Below are 15,616 nucleotides of genomic sequence, written 5' to 3'. Positions count from 1 at the left end.
ATTTTAGGGGAGAATATTTATAAGGGCAGCACTGTCTCGAAACATTTAACATTACTTTTCATTCTTAGTAATGCACAGGTAATTTAACATTATTACTTAACATTAATTTAACATTATTACTTTTCATCCTTGGTAATGCACTGAAATTCTATAAAACATGGTCAAGCAGAGTTTGGGCTCATATTTCTAGTCCTATTTGAATTTGAAAGAGAAGTGTGCATTAATTTCTGAATTAGCTTACAGGTAGTTTACTGATCTTATGGAATTTATGCACATTTTCATTATAAACCCGATGAAGTTGGATAAAAATTATGATTAATCTTTTCTAGTAAATATCTTCACCTAGAGTTGAAGGAAATTACTCTAGTATCTTCTCTGGTGACAGTGACAATGTTGTTAATATTTAAAGTGAAGCTATTCATGAAAAGTATCATTAAAAACTTCTTCATATCGGGGCATCTGGGTGGTTCAGTCGGGTAAGCATCTGACTCTTGATTTCTGCTAAGGCGATGATCTCAGGGTTTTGTGAGAGAGAGCCCTGAGTCCGGCTTAGCTCTGGCATGGAGCCTGCTTAAGATTCTACCCCCCCTTCCTCCTCCCACCTTTTTCTCTCTAAAAAATTTTTTTCGTTTTAAAATATTGAAGTTTTTCCATATTCTTGTTAATGTTGAAGTTAACTTGAAAATTGGCGTTTAGAGTTTATGCTTTTGAGGAGGCACCTGGTTCAGTTTATAGAGTGTACAACTCTTTATCTCAGGATTATGAGTTCAAACTCCATGCGGGGTGTAGAGATTACTTTAAAAAAATCATTAAAATATTTATTTTGAATTTCAGTTAATTAAGTCAGAATGAGTTAATGCCATGTTACATTGTATAGTATTCAAAATGTTTTTCAGGTACATTATCATAATTAATTATTCTTAAAACTCTGTGAGGCAGATAATATATTCCTGTTATAGGTAAGAAAAAACTGGAGCTCAGAAAGATTGCCTTTCCCAGAAAAAAATGATAGTATTTCAAATGGTGCATATTAAATCCAGATTTTTAAAATTCTAGGATAGGAACTCACTTGCACCATAGCTTTATCATCCTTTGCTTCCCAAAATTAATAATGTATTGTTTCTGTAATGCTACTCTGATGTTATATTTGCCTTTTTAGATCATTGGCGCTTTTATTTTTATTTCTGTTTTAAAAAATTATTTATATTGACATATAATGTATTATTTGCCTCAGGGTACAGGTCTGTGAATCATCAGTCTTATACATTTCACAGAACTCACCATAGCACATACCCCCCCAGTGTCCATAACCCAGCCACCCTATTCCTTCCTCCTACTCCCCCAGCAACCCTCAGTCTTTATTTTTTAATAATAGCTTTATTGATGGTTCACATACCATAAAAATTATCCTCTTAAAGTATACAATTAAAAAAAAAAAAGGTATGCAGTTCAGTGTTTTTAGTATATTCATAGTGTTCTGCAACCATCACCACTATCTATTCCAGAACATTTTCATCACCCAAAAAGAAATCCACTACTTATTAGCAGTCACTCCCTGTTTCCCCTTTAGCTCCCTTGTCTGACAACCACTAACTTGGTCTGAGAACTTACATGTTCAGGACATTTCATGTAAATGGAATCATTCATTTAAGTTTAATGGGAGAAGGCTTTAAGCAGTTATTTGTAATTTGAGAGCTTCTGCTCGATTCTACTCTTAAGTGCTGATTTTCGTGTTACTAGAGTAGATCACTTTTCTAATCTGTATAGGCACTTTCCTGTTTGTTGTTCATGCAATAAATAAATCTGCTGACGTGTATATGTTTCCTTATTCTTGACCTTTGCTCTTCACATGTCTAATAGTGTATTTATGGTGTTGTGTAACTTCTTCAGGGCTCAGGTATCTGTGGCTAAGTAACTTTATTCTTAGTTGGGCATTTTTAATTCTACTTTGAAATGACTAATGCTTGCTACCTTGTTTTAAGGTCCTTAGAAACCACAACTTTATAGAAATATTAGTATCTCATTATCTTCTAAAGCAGAGTTTCCCCATATGTGTTAATAAATTATTTCTCTAGGGGCAAATTTTACAACAGCAAATTTGGACCATCTTTATGCAAAGTCATTTTTCTTTTAAGGCTTACCCTACCCTATTCCACTCTCTGTCAGTCTCATAGCTTTCACCTACTAACAGTCATCTTCAGTGAGGAATTCCTTTTTTAGTAAATTCTGCTCTCAACATGGGGTTCAAACTTATGACCCCAAGATCAAGAGTCACATGCTACATTGACTAAACCAGCCAGGCACCCTTTCAAGGACTTTGTCAGTCGATTCACAGTCTTGCTCTCTCTAGCTCTCCGTTCTTCCAGGTGATTTTGCTGTCAGTGTGGACAGTATACCATGTATCCTGGCTTCCCCTTTCTTTCACTCCAGTTTTCTTCATCTGTCTGCCAGAGCCAGGCCTTGGAACTTGCCACCACCCAGATCTGATGCTCTTGAATTTCTGAACACGGCATTCTCCTCCAGTTTGCTGACACAGTTCTGCTCCATCTTTCACTTTTCTCGCCCTTTTTACTATGACTATCTTTACAGTTGCTTTTTGATCAGATTTTCCCCCGTTCTCTTAGTTCTCTTCTGTGAGAAGCCTGCCTTTGCTCCCAAGTTTATCCCTATATACTAGCTGCCTTTATACCTTTACTCACACAGCCTGAACTTTTGATCATACCACTTCAGCCTCTCATTAGTACTCTCAAATTCCTGTTCCCCTTGTCTTTTTTCAGGTCCTAATCCCTGTTCACTCCATGTTCTGTAAAGCTGATCCTCACTGGGAGGTGAGGGCAGCAGGGGAGGTTGGAAATCCATGCAGATGGGCAGAGCTGTGAATGTTTTTCAGCCCCAATCAAGCACTTGGCTCTTTTTAGCAGTCCTTTAACTTGATCTTTTCCCCACAGTAGCTATTCGAATCTTCACTCTGCTCCTCAGAAAAGTCTCTGTACTCATTCTTCACTTTCGTTGTTGGATTCCTGCAACCTCCTCTGTACGTTCCTGGCTCTCCTTCCTTCTACTCTTAGAGCAGACGTGCACTCAGCCCTGGCTTTTCTTGAGACTTTGCCCTTTTGCTTTCTGCTTGCTCCTTATCAACATACTTACCCTTCCTTAAGAAGATAATCCCACTTCTGTCATTCATTTCAAACTCTTTGAAAGAAGAATCTTTCCTTACTGCCTCTAGCTATTGACCTTCTGTTCTACTCTCTCCATAATAACAGCAGCCAGGTATTAAGTACTTATTTTGTGCATTTTATCTCACTTGATCTTCATAACACCCTGCCAGAGTTTGCAAAAGAAACTCTAGCTTGTTCTAAGGTCACACAGTTAATTACTTCTGGAGACCTAGCTCTGCTGTGCTTTAAGTACTGGCCTTGGGTCTCTAGGACTTCCACTCTGCTGTGGGGGGCTTATGCTCTCAGCGGTTGTCACCTTGTCACGAAGAAAGCTGTGACATCTTTGCAGTGGTACTGCAAAGTGGTACTTCGTGGGGCTAACTTCTTTCCACTTTTTCCACCATCTCTTCTTGGTTTTTGTTTTTGTTTTTTTAAGATTTTATTTATCTGAGAGAGTGAACGAAAGAGAACACAAGCGGATAGAAGGGCAGAGAGAGGGAGAAACTGACTCCTCTCTGAGCAGGGAGCCTGACTCCGGGCTCAATCCCAGGACCCTACAATTATGACCTGAGCTGAAGGCAGATGCTTAACTGACTGAGCCACCCAGGCGCCCCTCTTCTAGTTCTATCCTTTCAGGGTTCTTTGGGTTCTTCTACTCTTCTGTCCCTTAAGACCATCTCAAGTGAAAAGTCATTTCTTCCATAGCATTTGGCTGGTGCTTGAGGCAGGAGGCCTTTAGGCAGAATAGATGGGAGAAATTCATTTGTTGGTTGGGAAGGAGAATGGGTAGAGGTTTTAAGGTGGTAAAGTATAGGTCACCAGCAGTGAATGGCAAGTGGTTCACTTTGACCCAGGGAAAGCTACAAATAGAGAAGATTTAAGCTTGTAAAGGTGACCAAAAGATAGATAGTGGAAGTTCTGAATTACAGGATGAGGAGTTTGAATCATTTCTCAGCCCACAGACCTCTAGTGGCTCTCTATCCAAAGGTATAGGGTGGCCATATAATTTCTTATCTAATCAGGATGTTTCTGAGAATAAAAGGAAGTACTATTAATAATTGTACTGGGGCATCTGGGTGGCTCAGTGGGTTAAGCCTCTGCTATTGGCTCAGGTCATGATCTCAGGTCCTGGGCTCGAGTCAAGCAGAGCGGGGAGCTGGCTTCCCCCTTTCCCTCTGCCTACCTCTCTGCCTACTTGTGATCTCTCGCTCGCTCGCTCTCTTTGTCAAATAAATAAATAAAATATTAAAAAAATAATAATTGTACTGAGCTAACTTTGCGGAGACTGTCCCCAGCAAGCTGGGAGTTATAGTCACCCTGATCATGCAACAAGTCAAGTCTAAGATGACATTTTGATGAAGCCATTCTGGAGGGTGTGTACAAACTGGTACAAACAGAATTTGAGGCTAAGATGATAGTTTGGGAATGTGATTTAAGGTTCTTCACTTACTGGTGCCTGTATGAATCAAAGAAAGCTTGAGACTACAAAAACTGATAGAGCTGGGATGTAACTTAACTGGATGTGGGATGTGAGGGAGGAGGAATTACACATCAGAGTTATAAGCTGGAGTAATTTAAAAAAATGGTACATAACCATTTAAAAAAATTTAAGCCTTGGGGTGCCTGGGTGGCTCAGTCTTTAAGAAAACGTCTGCCTTCGGCTCAGGTCATGATCCCAGGGTCCTAGGATCCAGCCCCGAATTGGGCTCCCTACTCAGTGGGAAGCCTGCTTCTCCCTCTCCCACTCCTCCTGCTTGTATTCCCTCTCTTGCTGTCTCTATCTCTCTCTGTCAAATAAATAAAATCTTAAAAAAAAAAAAAAATCTAGGCCTTGGAATGCCTGGTTGGCTCAGTGAGTTAAGCCTCAGCCTTCAGCTCAGTTCATGATCTCAGGGTCCTGGCATTGAGTCCCACATCAGGCTCCCTGCTCAGCAGGGTGTCTGCTTCTCCCATCTCCCTCTCCCTCTCCCTCCACCGGCCACTTCCCCTTCTTGTTCTCTCTCTCTCTTTCTCTCTGTCAAATAAACAAGATTTTTTTTTTTTTTGACAGACAGAGATCTCAAGTAGGCAGAGAGGCAGGCAGAGAGGGGGGGGAAGCAGGCTCCCCGCAGAGCAGAGAGCCGGATGCGGGGCTCCATCCCAGGACCCTAGGATCACGACCCGAGCCAAAGGCAGAAGCTTTAACCCACTGAGCCACCCAGGCGCCCCTCTGTGTCAAATAAATAAATAAATAAAAATCTTAAAAAAAAAAAAAAAGAGAGAAAACCTAAGCCTTTAAAACGGTCATAAGGCCACTGCAACGTAAGAGAAAGGGAATGGACCTGGAAATCAGAAAGACCCATGTTTGGAACTTGAATGTGACAATCCCTAATACTTGAAATTTAGTTATTATAACTTCAGTTTCTTCTTCTGTAAAATGGAACAGTAATGTATTTACTTTGGGGCCCAGTCAGTAGAGCATGCAACTCTCCATCTTGGGGTTCTGAGTTTAAGCCCCACATTGGGCATGGAGCCTACTTAAAAATAAAAATAATATAATATTTACTTTGAAAGGTTGTTGGGGTATTTAGTGGTGACATCCACAAAGTGCCTGTGGGCCACATGGTAGGAGAAATAGAGCAGCTAACGCTGAATGCTTCTTCCATGCCAGCTGCTAAGTGCTTTGTGTGTAGTAATGGATATAATCTTCACAGCCATCTCAGGTAGCTATTATTGTCCCGAGTTTACAGGTAAGGAAATTAAAATAACTTGTCTAAGGTCAGTGGTAAAGTCCTAGCTCTGTAGCTCTCGTTTTTAACCTTTCAGCAAATTATAATGCTTACAGGGGTAGCTGCTACTTCTTGTGAGCTTTGCTTTGTTAAATTGAAAGACTGATTGAATATTGTTTCTTAGGTCCAAATGTTTCAGGTAGCAAGCATGAGACCAAATGCCTAAATTTAGTCTCAGATTTGTTTCTCATTCTGACTTATGCCTCACTGGTGACCATCTGTTGACTAACGCTGTTTGCAGCCCCCTAACCTGTCCCATCACAGTACCTGAGTTTTTGCTGTCCTCACTTCATTTCACACCTCTGCACATAGTATAACAACCAACAACCACTTAGCAAAACCTTACTTAATCTTCAAGATTCAGGCTGAACATTATCCAAGAAACCTTTCCTTAGCTACAACTTGTTGCCTTTGTAGAACTGTGGAAATAGGACTGTGGATGTAGAGACAAGGAGGACTGTTTTTCTCTTTTTCTATACAGAACATAAAGTCATTTGTGAGCATACCATACCCCTTCCTACTGCATTACTTCTTTTATTCTGATTTTCCACTTTTAGGATTATTAATCCCCTTATAGCTTAAGATTTTCAGTATGGACAGTTTTTTTTCTTTGTGTTTGTATAAGTTTTGAAATTCTATAGGGTAAGTTGTTACCATCCTAGATAATATTCTATTCAGTTTTAACATTTTTCAGTTGAATTACATTTGTGTAGCTAACTTACCTCTCTAGACTATAACCTTTTCAAGAGAAAGAGCCATGTTTATTATATTTGTATCCTGTATGGTGTTTAGCTCAGGATCTTGGACATAATATGAATTTGGTAATCGTTAGAATTAAATAAAATGTCTTGGGACGCCTGGGTGGCTCAGTTGGTTAAGCAGCTGCCTTCGGCTCAGGTCAGAATCCCAGCGTCCTTGGATCAAGTCCCACATCAGGCTCCTTGCTCAGCGGGGAGCCTGCTTCTCCCTCTGCCTCTGCTTGTGCTCATTCTCTCTGACAAAAAAATAAATAAAATCTTTAAAAAAAAAAAAGTCTTAATATACCACTGCTTTATTTGATTTCCTGCAGTAAAAGTTATGATTCTATTTGAAAAATAAACATCTTACCTAAAAATCTTCAGGAAAGATAAGTCCCTTATATATATTTTCTGTGACTACAAGTTTCAAATTTCTACATGACCTAGAAGAATAATAAAGAATGAGAGATAATTTTCAACTTGAGTAAAATAAGAATTTCTAAGGTACTGGATTTTTTTTTAAGATTTATTTATTTAGAGAGAGAGCAAGTGAGCGGTGGTGAGGATTTAATTATTACGTCAGAGAGAGAGCGCATTTGTGCACAAGCAGGGGGCTCAGCAGGCAGAGGGAGAAGCAGGCTCCCTGCTGAGCAAGAAGCCAGATATGGGACCCAATCCCAGGATGCTGAGATCGAGACCTGAGCCAAAGGCAGGTGCTTAACCAACTGAACCACCCATGCATCCCTAGATTTTTGTATATATTTGTGGCTCTTCTAGTTCTCATTTTTGTGCTACTGACCCATGAAACTTCATAATTTGTGAGTCACTCTCAGTCAGGAATGGACTGGTTGCAAGAACAAAATTTTGCTCTTGCGAGTTAAAGTAAGGGGATGGAAGAGAGGAGAGGCTATTGGCTGGATCCAGGGAATATCCTAGTAAATACTGCTAGGCCTCCTAAACTGGAGGTAGGTGTCTCTTTTTTCTCTCACTTTCAATGCAATATAATCTCCTAACACCTTATCATCTAGCAATGCTTGAGTTTGCTGGGCCTACCTGGATCAAGGTTGGCAGCCCACTGACAGAAATGGTTAAAGAAAGCAGTGTTGTGGAACACCTGAGTGGCTCAGTTGTTAAGCATCTGCTTACAGCTCAGGTCAGCTTAGGTCATGATCGCAGGGTCCTGGGATCGAGTCCTGTATTGGGCTCCCTGTTCAGCGGGAAGCCTGCTTCTCTCTCTCCCACTCCCCCTGCTTGTGTTCCCTCTCATGCTGTGCTTCTGTCTGTCATATAAATAAATAAAATCTAAAAAAAAGAAAAAGAAAGAAGTGTGTCACACTTGTCTAAAGATGTCAAAGAACTTTTCAAATTGGTAGGACTTGGCCCAAATTTGGGCCTGGGTTTTGTTTAGCGCTAGAAAATGAACTTTGGGGGCGCCTGGGTGGCTCAGTGGGTTAAAGCCTCTGCCTTCGGCTCAGGTCATGGTGTGAAGGTCCTGGGATCAAGCCCCGCATCCGGCTCTCTGCTCAGTGGGGAGCCTTCTTCCCCCCTCTCTCTGCCTGCCTCACTGCCTACTTGTGATCTCTCTCTGTCAAATAAATAAATAAAATCTTAAAAAATATATATAAAAAAAGAAAATGAACTTTGTTATCTGAAAATGTATTTTTGTGTATGTGATCTTTAATTTCTCCAGGATTTTTTCCCTTTTCTTTCCATATTAGCTTTATTAGTTATCAAGCCATGTCAAGTAAATGCTAAACGAAACTATGCTCTGCATTTTCTACTGTGATTTAAGAAAATGTTTTTTTAATATTTAGTAATATGATTAAAATTTGAAAAATGAGGAAAGATGATAGACCCCCAAATTTGCCACCTATTACCATCTGCTATAAAAGACCAAAAGTAACAGAAAGTGGGTTTTTACTCCACTTAGGTATAATCAGACTTGGAAAACTTACTTAATTATCATAAATTTCCTTGTTTCATCTCTTTCTCTTTGCTCTTCCTACCCCCACTCTAAGGTTTTGGTACGTATTTCATAGACCATATATACTTCATTTAAATTACTGTTGATTATAGATTATTTCCAAAATTTTTCTTACATAATGCTTTGATGCATATCTTTTTTACATAAAGATTGTCTGTATTTAGGACAATTTCTAAAAGTAGAATTCTTGGGGAGGTTTCTGGGGGGTCAGTTGGTTAAGCATCCCACTCTTCATCTCAAGCTCAAGTCTTGATCTCAGGGTTGCGAATTAAAGCCTATCTTATATAAATAAGTAAATAAATAAGTGAATAAGAATTCTTGGGTCAAACAGTATAACATTTATTACTGCTGAATTAGTTGTTAAAAAGATTTGTACCAATTTATACTGCCACTAACTGCCTCTCTTACCACATTTTTTCCAGTTCTGGCTGTTACACTTCATTTTCATGTTTGCCACTCTGATTGGCAAGTAATGGTCTCTGGTTGTTGGTTTTTTGTTTGTTTGTTTGTTTGTTTAGTCACTTTCTTTTGGTAGGTTTTTTAAAAATGGAAAGAGCTTTTACTTTTTCTTTTTTTTCAAGATTTTTTGTATTCGTCAGAGAAAGGGGTCGGGGGAGAACAAGCAGGGGGATTCGCAGGCTCTCTGAGGAGCAAGGAGCTCAATGAGGGACTCCATCCCAGGACCTGGGATCATGACCCAAACCAAAGGCAGACACTTAAAGACGTCCACCCCCCACCTCCTCCTTTTTTTAAAGTAAGCTCTACAACCCACATGGGGCTTGAACTCAGGATTCTGAGATTAAGAGTCGAATGTTCTACCAATTAAGCTAGGCAGGCACCCCACTAGTTTGTATTTTAATGGCCTTTTTAAATTTTTTTTTATTTTTTTTTTATTTATTTTACAGAGATCACAAGTAGTCAGAGAGGCAGGCAGAGAGAGAGAGGGGGAAGCAGGCTCCCCGCTGAGCAGAGAGCCCGATGCGGGGCTCGATCCCAAGACCCTGAGATCATGACCTGAGCCGAAGGCAGAGGCTTAACCACTGAGCCACCCAGGTGCCCCAATGGCCTTTTTTTTTTTAATGCATCAGTATATATCAGATTAGACCACTCTGGATACAGGCACCTAGGTGGCTCAGTGGGTTGAGCCTCTGCCTTTGGCTTAGGTCATGATCTCAGTGTCCTGGGATTGAGCCCCGCATCAGGCTCTCTGCTCTGCTTACTTGTGATTTCTCTCTCTCTCTCTCTCTGTCCAATAAATAAAAATCTTAAAAAAAAAAAAAAAAAGATCACCCTGGATATGAATGGCTAACTCCTTATTGTAAGGTTCTCGTAGGATTATTTACTCAGAGTTCACGTTTAATGTTGTTAAATGGTGACTACTAAATTCAAACACTTTCTTTTCCAGACCCACTAAGATTTCGATATGTCCTTCATATTTGACTGGATTTACAGTGGTTTCAGCAGTGTGCTACAGTTTTTAGGTATGTTGGCTCTTTGTTCTTTATTGTTATCCCATTTAATCCTACTTAAATAAAAGTGCTTATTTGTCTAGAGCCTCTTTATATTATAACCCAGTAGTTGTGAATGTGAGCTTAGAAATCATACAAATGGGGGCGCCTGGGTGGCTCAGTGGGTTAAAACCTCTGCCTTCGGCTCAGGTCATGATCTCAGGGTCCTGGGATTGAGTCCTGCATCGAGCTCTCTGCTCAGTGGGGAGCCTGCTTTCTCCTCTCTCTCTCTGCCTGCCTCTCTGCCTACTTGTGATCTGTCAAATAAATAAATAAATAAATATCTTTAATTAAAAAAAAAAAAGAAATCATACAAATGTAGTCACTCACTGTGTCACTTGTAAATTATGTAGTCTTGGGCAAATTACTTTTTCCACCTTAACCTTAGTTTCCTTATCTGTAAATTAAAAATAATTCTACCCCTTAAGGTTGTTGATAGGAATATTATTTACAGGAGTAGCTACCTTTGATTAGCCACTTTACCTAAGTGCTTTAGATACTTTATCTCATTTAATACACTCACAGGAATTCTCTGCTTTATTTTTGTTACTATAAAATGAACGTTCCATAAAGTACCTTGTATATCATAACTGGCAGCATATAATCTGCTAAATAAGACTTGTATACCCAGCAAATCTGACTAGTGATTTTCCTCTCTTCTAGATTTTAAAGAGGAAAAATTTTAGCATCTCATTCTCTTATTTACACTCTCAACTTCTCACATTTTCCAGTGAAACAAGCTTTTGATTAACTTTTATGTTCTGATGTATACAATTTTATTATTGTAGTAATTAATGAAGATATTTCTGGTCTTCTATTTTCAAATCATGCCCTAAGTTTAGTCTCCCATGTAATCATCATCTTGAACTGGAACAAAGAGACGCATTTCATGTAATTACAGAGTTGTCAACATAATTCCTCACTGGCCACAACCATACTTATGAATTATCATCTTCTATATAAATGGCTCTTTTTCCATAAACATATTTTTAACAAAGGAAATAAATTTTGTTTGGAAAATACACATTTTGTTTGATTACTATGTATTAAAAGGACAAAAATGTAAGATCAAATTTTGTCAATCTATTTTTATTTCTTATTTAGACCTCAATGTTTGCACATTTTAAAAATCAAGGTTTGGGTTTTTTTTTTTTTCCCCCTTTTTAAAATAAAATTCCTCACATTTTATAATGTCACTCTACTACAGGTCAAGTATCAGATCTCTCTACATTACCTCCTCAAGAGCTCTTAAATATTTTTATCAGATTGAAATATTTTGTTACATATTTGCAACAACTGGGTCAGAAATAAAAATTTTAAACTTCATTATACGGGGATAACCCAGGTTGTAACAGGTTGGTATCTATATCTCAGTTTATAGAAAAATTAATGTCTACTGAACTATGTTGAAAAAGCAAAATAAATTGCCTCATACGTAGGAGCAAGAGGTTAATAGGGCTAACAGTGGGAGGCAGTGTAGAGAAATGAAATGAACCAAAGCTTTGGCATCAGGTGTGATTTCAAATCTTACTTCTAACTTCAGCATTTGAGCAAGTTAACTTTAAGCCTTTGTTCCCTTCTGTAAAAAAGAGGATAATAGTATTTACTTAAAAGAGTTATTTTAAGGATTACATAATGTGTAACAGCTTGCTTAATAGTGCCTGTCACAAGATAAGGATTTAATCCAACCCACTTTAAAGATTAAAGTTGAAACATTGTACGTGTCCCTTTTGGAATCTTATCCAGTGCACTTCTACTACTTAAAAGGATGGTAAGATTGATTGTGATTGCACTGGTTAGAAACAATCTGTGTAGAGACATTTTAAGAAATAGAAATGTCAGGGTGCCTAGGTGGTTCAGTTTGTTAAGCGTCTGCCTTTGGCTCAGGTCATGATCCCAGGGTCCTAGGATGGTATCCCCTATCAGGTTCCTTGCTCGGTGGGGAGTCTGCTTCTCCCTCTTCCTCTGCCCCTCTCTCTGCTTTTGCTCTCTCTAATAAATACATAAAATCTTAAAAAAAAAATACAAATGTATAAAAATGTGTTAGTCACAATTCATGATTAAATAAGAAATGTAGTATCCCAGCTCAAGTAAATATGGAAGACAGTCTTCCCCTTAGGATCAGAACTCTTGGTCACTGGGTTATCAAAAGATTAGGACTTAAAAAAAAAAAAAAAAGAAGATTAGGACTTTAAACAATTTACTTCTTAAGCTTCAATGTGGATAAAGAATTGGGTATTATTTTGGCATGAACTTATTTAAATGGGTAACCTGAATTACAATGCCTTATGTCTTTAAAAGTTCATTTATTGGCTGAGTGAATATTTTTGGAATTGCTACTATGTCCCCAGTGCTCATGTAATTCCATGTGTGTGAGACAGTTAAACACATGAAACATAAAGTTTAATATTACCACATACCCTATTAGAATGTTCAAAAGCTGGACATTGACAGTAACAGATGTGGATCAGCAAGAACTTTCATTCACTGCTGGGACTGCAAAATGGTACAGACACTTTGGAAGACTGGGTGATTTCTTAAAACACTAGACATACTCTTACCATACAGTGTAGCAGTTGTGCTCCTTGGTATTTACCCAGAGGAGTTTAGAGCTTAGATCCACACATGAACCTGCACACTGATGTTTTATAGCAGCTTCATTTGTAATTGCCAAAACTTGGAAGCAACCAAGGTATCCTACAGTAGTTGAACAGAGAACTAAATTGGTTCGTCTAGACAATGGAGTATTATTCAGCACCAAAAAGAAATGAGCTATCAAGCCATGAAAAGACATGGAGGAAGCTGAAATGCATATTACTAAGTAAAAGAAACCAATCTCAAAAGGCTACATACTGTCTGATTTTAACTATATGACATTCTGGCAAGGCAAAAAGGCAGAAATACGGAGACTAAAAAGATGAGTGGTTGCCAGGCAGTGGGGGAAGGGTGGGATGAACGGGCAGAACATACAGGATTTTTAGGGCAGTGAAAATACTTTGTATGATATTACAGTGATGGATGTATGTTCTTATATGCCTGTCAAAACACAGAATAGGGGCGCCTGGGTGGCTCAGTGGGTTAAAGACTCTGCCTGTGACTCAGGTCGTGATCCCAGGGTTCTGGGATCGAGCCCCACATCGGGCTCTCTGCTCAGCAGGGAGCCTGCTTCCTCCTCTCTCTCTGCCTGCCTCTCTGCCTACTTGTGATCTCTGTCCGGTAGATGAATGGTCTTAAAAACAAACAAACAAACAAACAAACAGAATATACAAACTAAGAGTGAGCTGAGCCCTAAGGTAACTCTGGGTGATTATGATGTATCAGTATAGGTTCATCATTGGTTAAAAACGTACCATTTTGGTGAGTGACACTGGAAATCTCTTGTACTGTCCTATCAGTTTTGTTGTAAACCTAAAACTCCTCTGGGGAAAAAAAAAAAAAAAAACCTTTAAAAAAAATAATAAAGCTCAATTTTGAATTTCACAGTAAATGCCAATCTCTTACAAATTGGTCGATGATCTTTTTCCTGTCACTTCCTCTATCAGTATTGGTTGATACATCTAAATTATGTGCTTGGTTCTTTTTGTTATTGCTTTAGTTTTCGGCAATTCTGTGAATAGTTTAACCATATTCTCAGGGAAATTTGACAGTGACCTAAACTTTTCATTGAAAAAACTCATTATGATTTTTATTGTCATAACTTCTTACTTTTTTATCAACCATGAAAATTCCTTTAATTTTCCTTTTGGTCCAGCTTCATAAATACATGATGTCAAGTATGTTATGAGTATTTCTCTAATAGAGAACATTGCTATTTATCCCTAACTTGTCAAGGGAATCAGCATTGTGGTATTGAGACAAGTTTAGGTAACACATTCAATGACTGGGACAAAGTTTAGTGGTTTTTTTTGTTTGTTTTGTTTTTTTTTAAAGATTTATTTTATTTGTCAGAGAGAGAGAATACACACAAGCAGACAGAGTGGCAGGCAGAGGCAGCGAGAGAAGCAGGCTCCCTGCCTAGCAAGGAGCCCGATGTGGGACTTGATCCCAGGACCCTGGGATCATGACCTGAGCTGAAGGCAGCAGCTTAACCAACTGAGCCACCCAGGCGTCCCCAAAGTTTAGTTTTGAAATGATTTGAGGGGTGCCTGGGAGGCTCAGTCCATTGAGCATCTGCCTTCAGCTCAGGTCATGAGCCTGTGATCACTGTCAGATCCCTCTGCCTACTGCTTCCCCTGCTTGTGCTATCTCTAGCTCTCTCTGTCTCTCTGTCAAATGAATGAATAACATCTAAAAAAAAAAAAAAAAAAGACCTGAACTTGGAAATCATGACAGATTTAGAATAGCTCTTCAAAACAAAAAATAGATTAGAAATTCAAGCTTATTCAAGCCAATTTTATTTTATTTATTTATTTATTTATTTATTTATTTTTTAAAAGATTTTATTTATTTATTTGACAGAGAGAAATCACAAGTACACTGAGAGGCAGGCAGAGAGAGAGAGAGAGAGAAGGAAGCAGGCTCCCTGCTGAGCAGAGAGCCCGATGCGGGACTCGATCCCAGGACTCTGAGATCATGACCTGAGCCGAAGGCAGTGGCTTAACCCACTGAGCCACCCAGGCGCCCAATTCAAGCCAATTTTAAAATCTTACAAGTTCAAAACATATTTTCCTTATGTAAATGTTATACTTATGTATATGTATATATATGTATATACTATACTAATGTAAATGTTATACTATTATTTGAAGTCTTTTGCTTGGATAATCTATGTCAGAGAGAATTTTGACTAATCATAGCTCTTACTCTGCAGGATTATATAAGAAAACTGGTAAATTGGTATTTCTTGGATTGGATAATGCAGGAAAAACAACATTGCTACACATGCTAAAAGATGACAGACTTGGACAACATGTCCCAACGTTACATCCCAGTAAGTATATTCCCATGTACAACATGTTACTTTATCAAGTGATACCAGTTCATACGCACTAACCAAAAATTTTTTTTATCTTTTGGTGTTTTTTGGTATATTATGATCAGGTGATATGACTTATTCTTAAAATAGTATAATAAATCATAGCTGACCCACTCCACTTCCAAGAAGTACATTTAGATCTTAAAATAATACACATAGCTTTTTTTCAGTTAGTATACCCTTCTTTAGCTAGAGGAATTAAAGTTACTGTCTCAGGGATTTTAACGTGATTGAGGTCTTTCCAACCAGATATTGCTTAGGCTTTATAAATAGTCACCGTTACCTTGTTTAGATAACCTAAATTTCTTTCAAGTTTTAAAACTGTACTTCTAATCATTATTCAGTGGACAGATTATAGTCTTATACTTTGCTAGTGACATTTGTTAACCAGTCAGTTCTCTACTCTGAGAAACCTCAATAAAGTATGTTATAAAGACCATAGAATTATTACAAAAAACAGGGCACATAAAGATACATTTATAGAAA

The 15,616-nt window shown here is 38.4% G+C and overlaps 1 protein-coding gene across 1 annotated transcript in view; it reads left to right on the top strand.

The window, feature by feature from the left end:
• SAR1B (secretion associated Ras related GTPase 1B) overlaps positions 1-15,616 on the top strand; it is a 32,247-nt gene that overhangs the window by 3,078 nt on the left and 13,553 nt on the right. The window contains exons 2-3 of the mRNA XM_059174604.1: positions 10,053-10,128; positions 14,966-15,085. Coding sequence (XP_059030587.1) covers positions 10,071-10,128; positions 14,966-15,085 — 178 coding nt within the window. The 5' untranslated portion in view covers positions 10,053-10,070. The remainder of the gene's footprint in view (positions 1-10,052; positions 10,129-14,965; positions 15,086-15,616) is intronic.

The sequence above is a fragment of the Mustela lutreola genome, chromosome 5 (assembly GCF_030435805.1).
Source record: "Mustela lutreola isolate mMusLut2 chromosome 5, mMusLut2.pri, whole genome shotgun sequence".
Lineage (NCBI taxonomy): Eukaryota > Metazoa > Chordata > Mammalia > Carnivora > Mustelidae > Mustela > Mustela lutreola.
The sequence above is the reverse complement of the archived record's forward strand: the minus strand, read 5'-3'. Positions and strand labels throughout refer to the sequence as shown.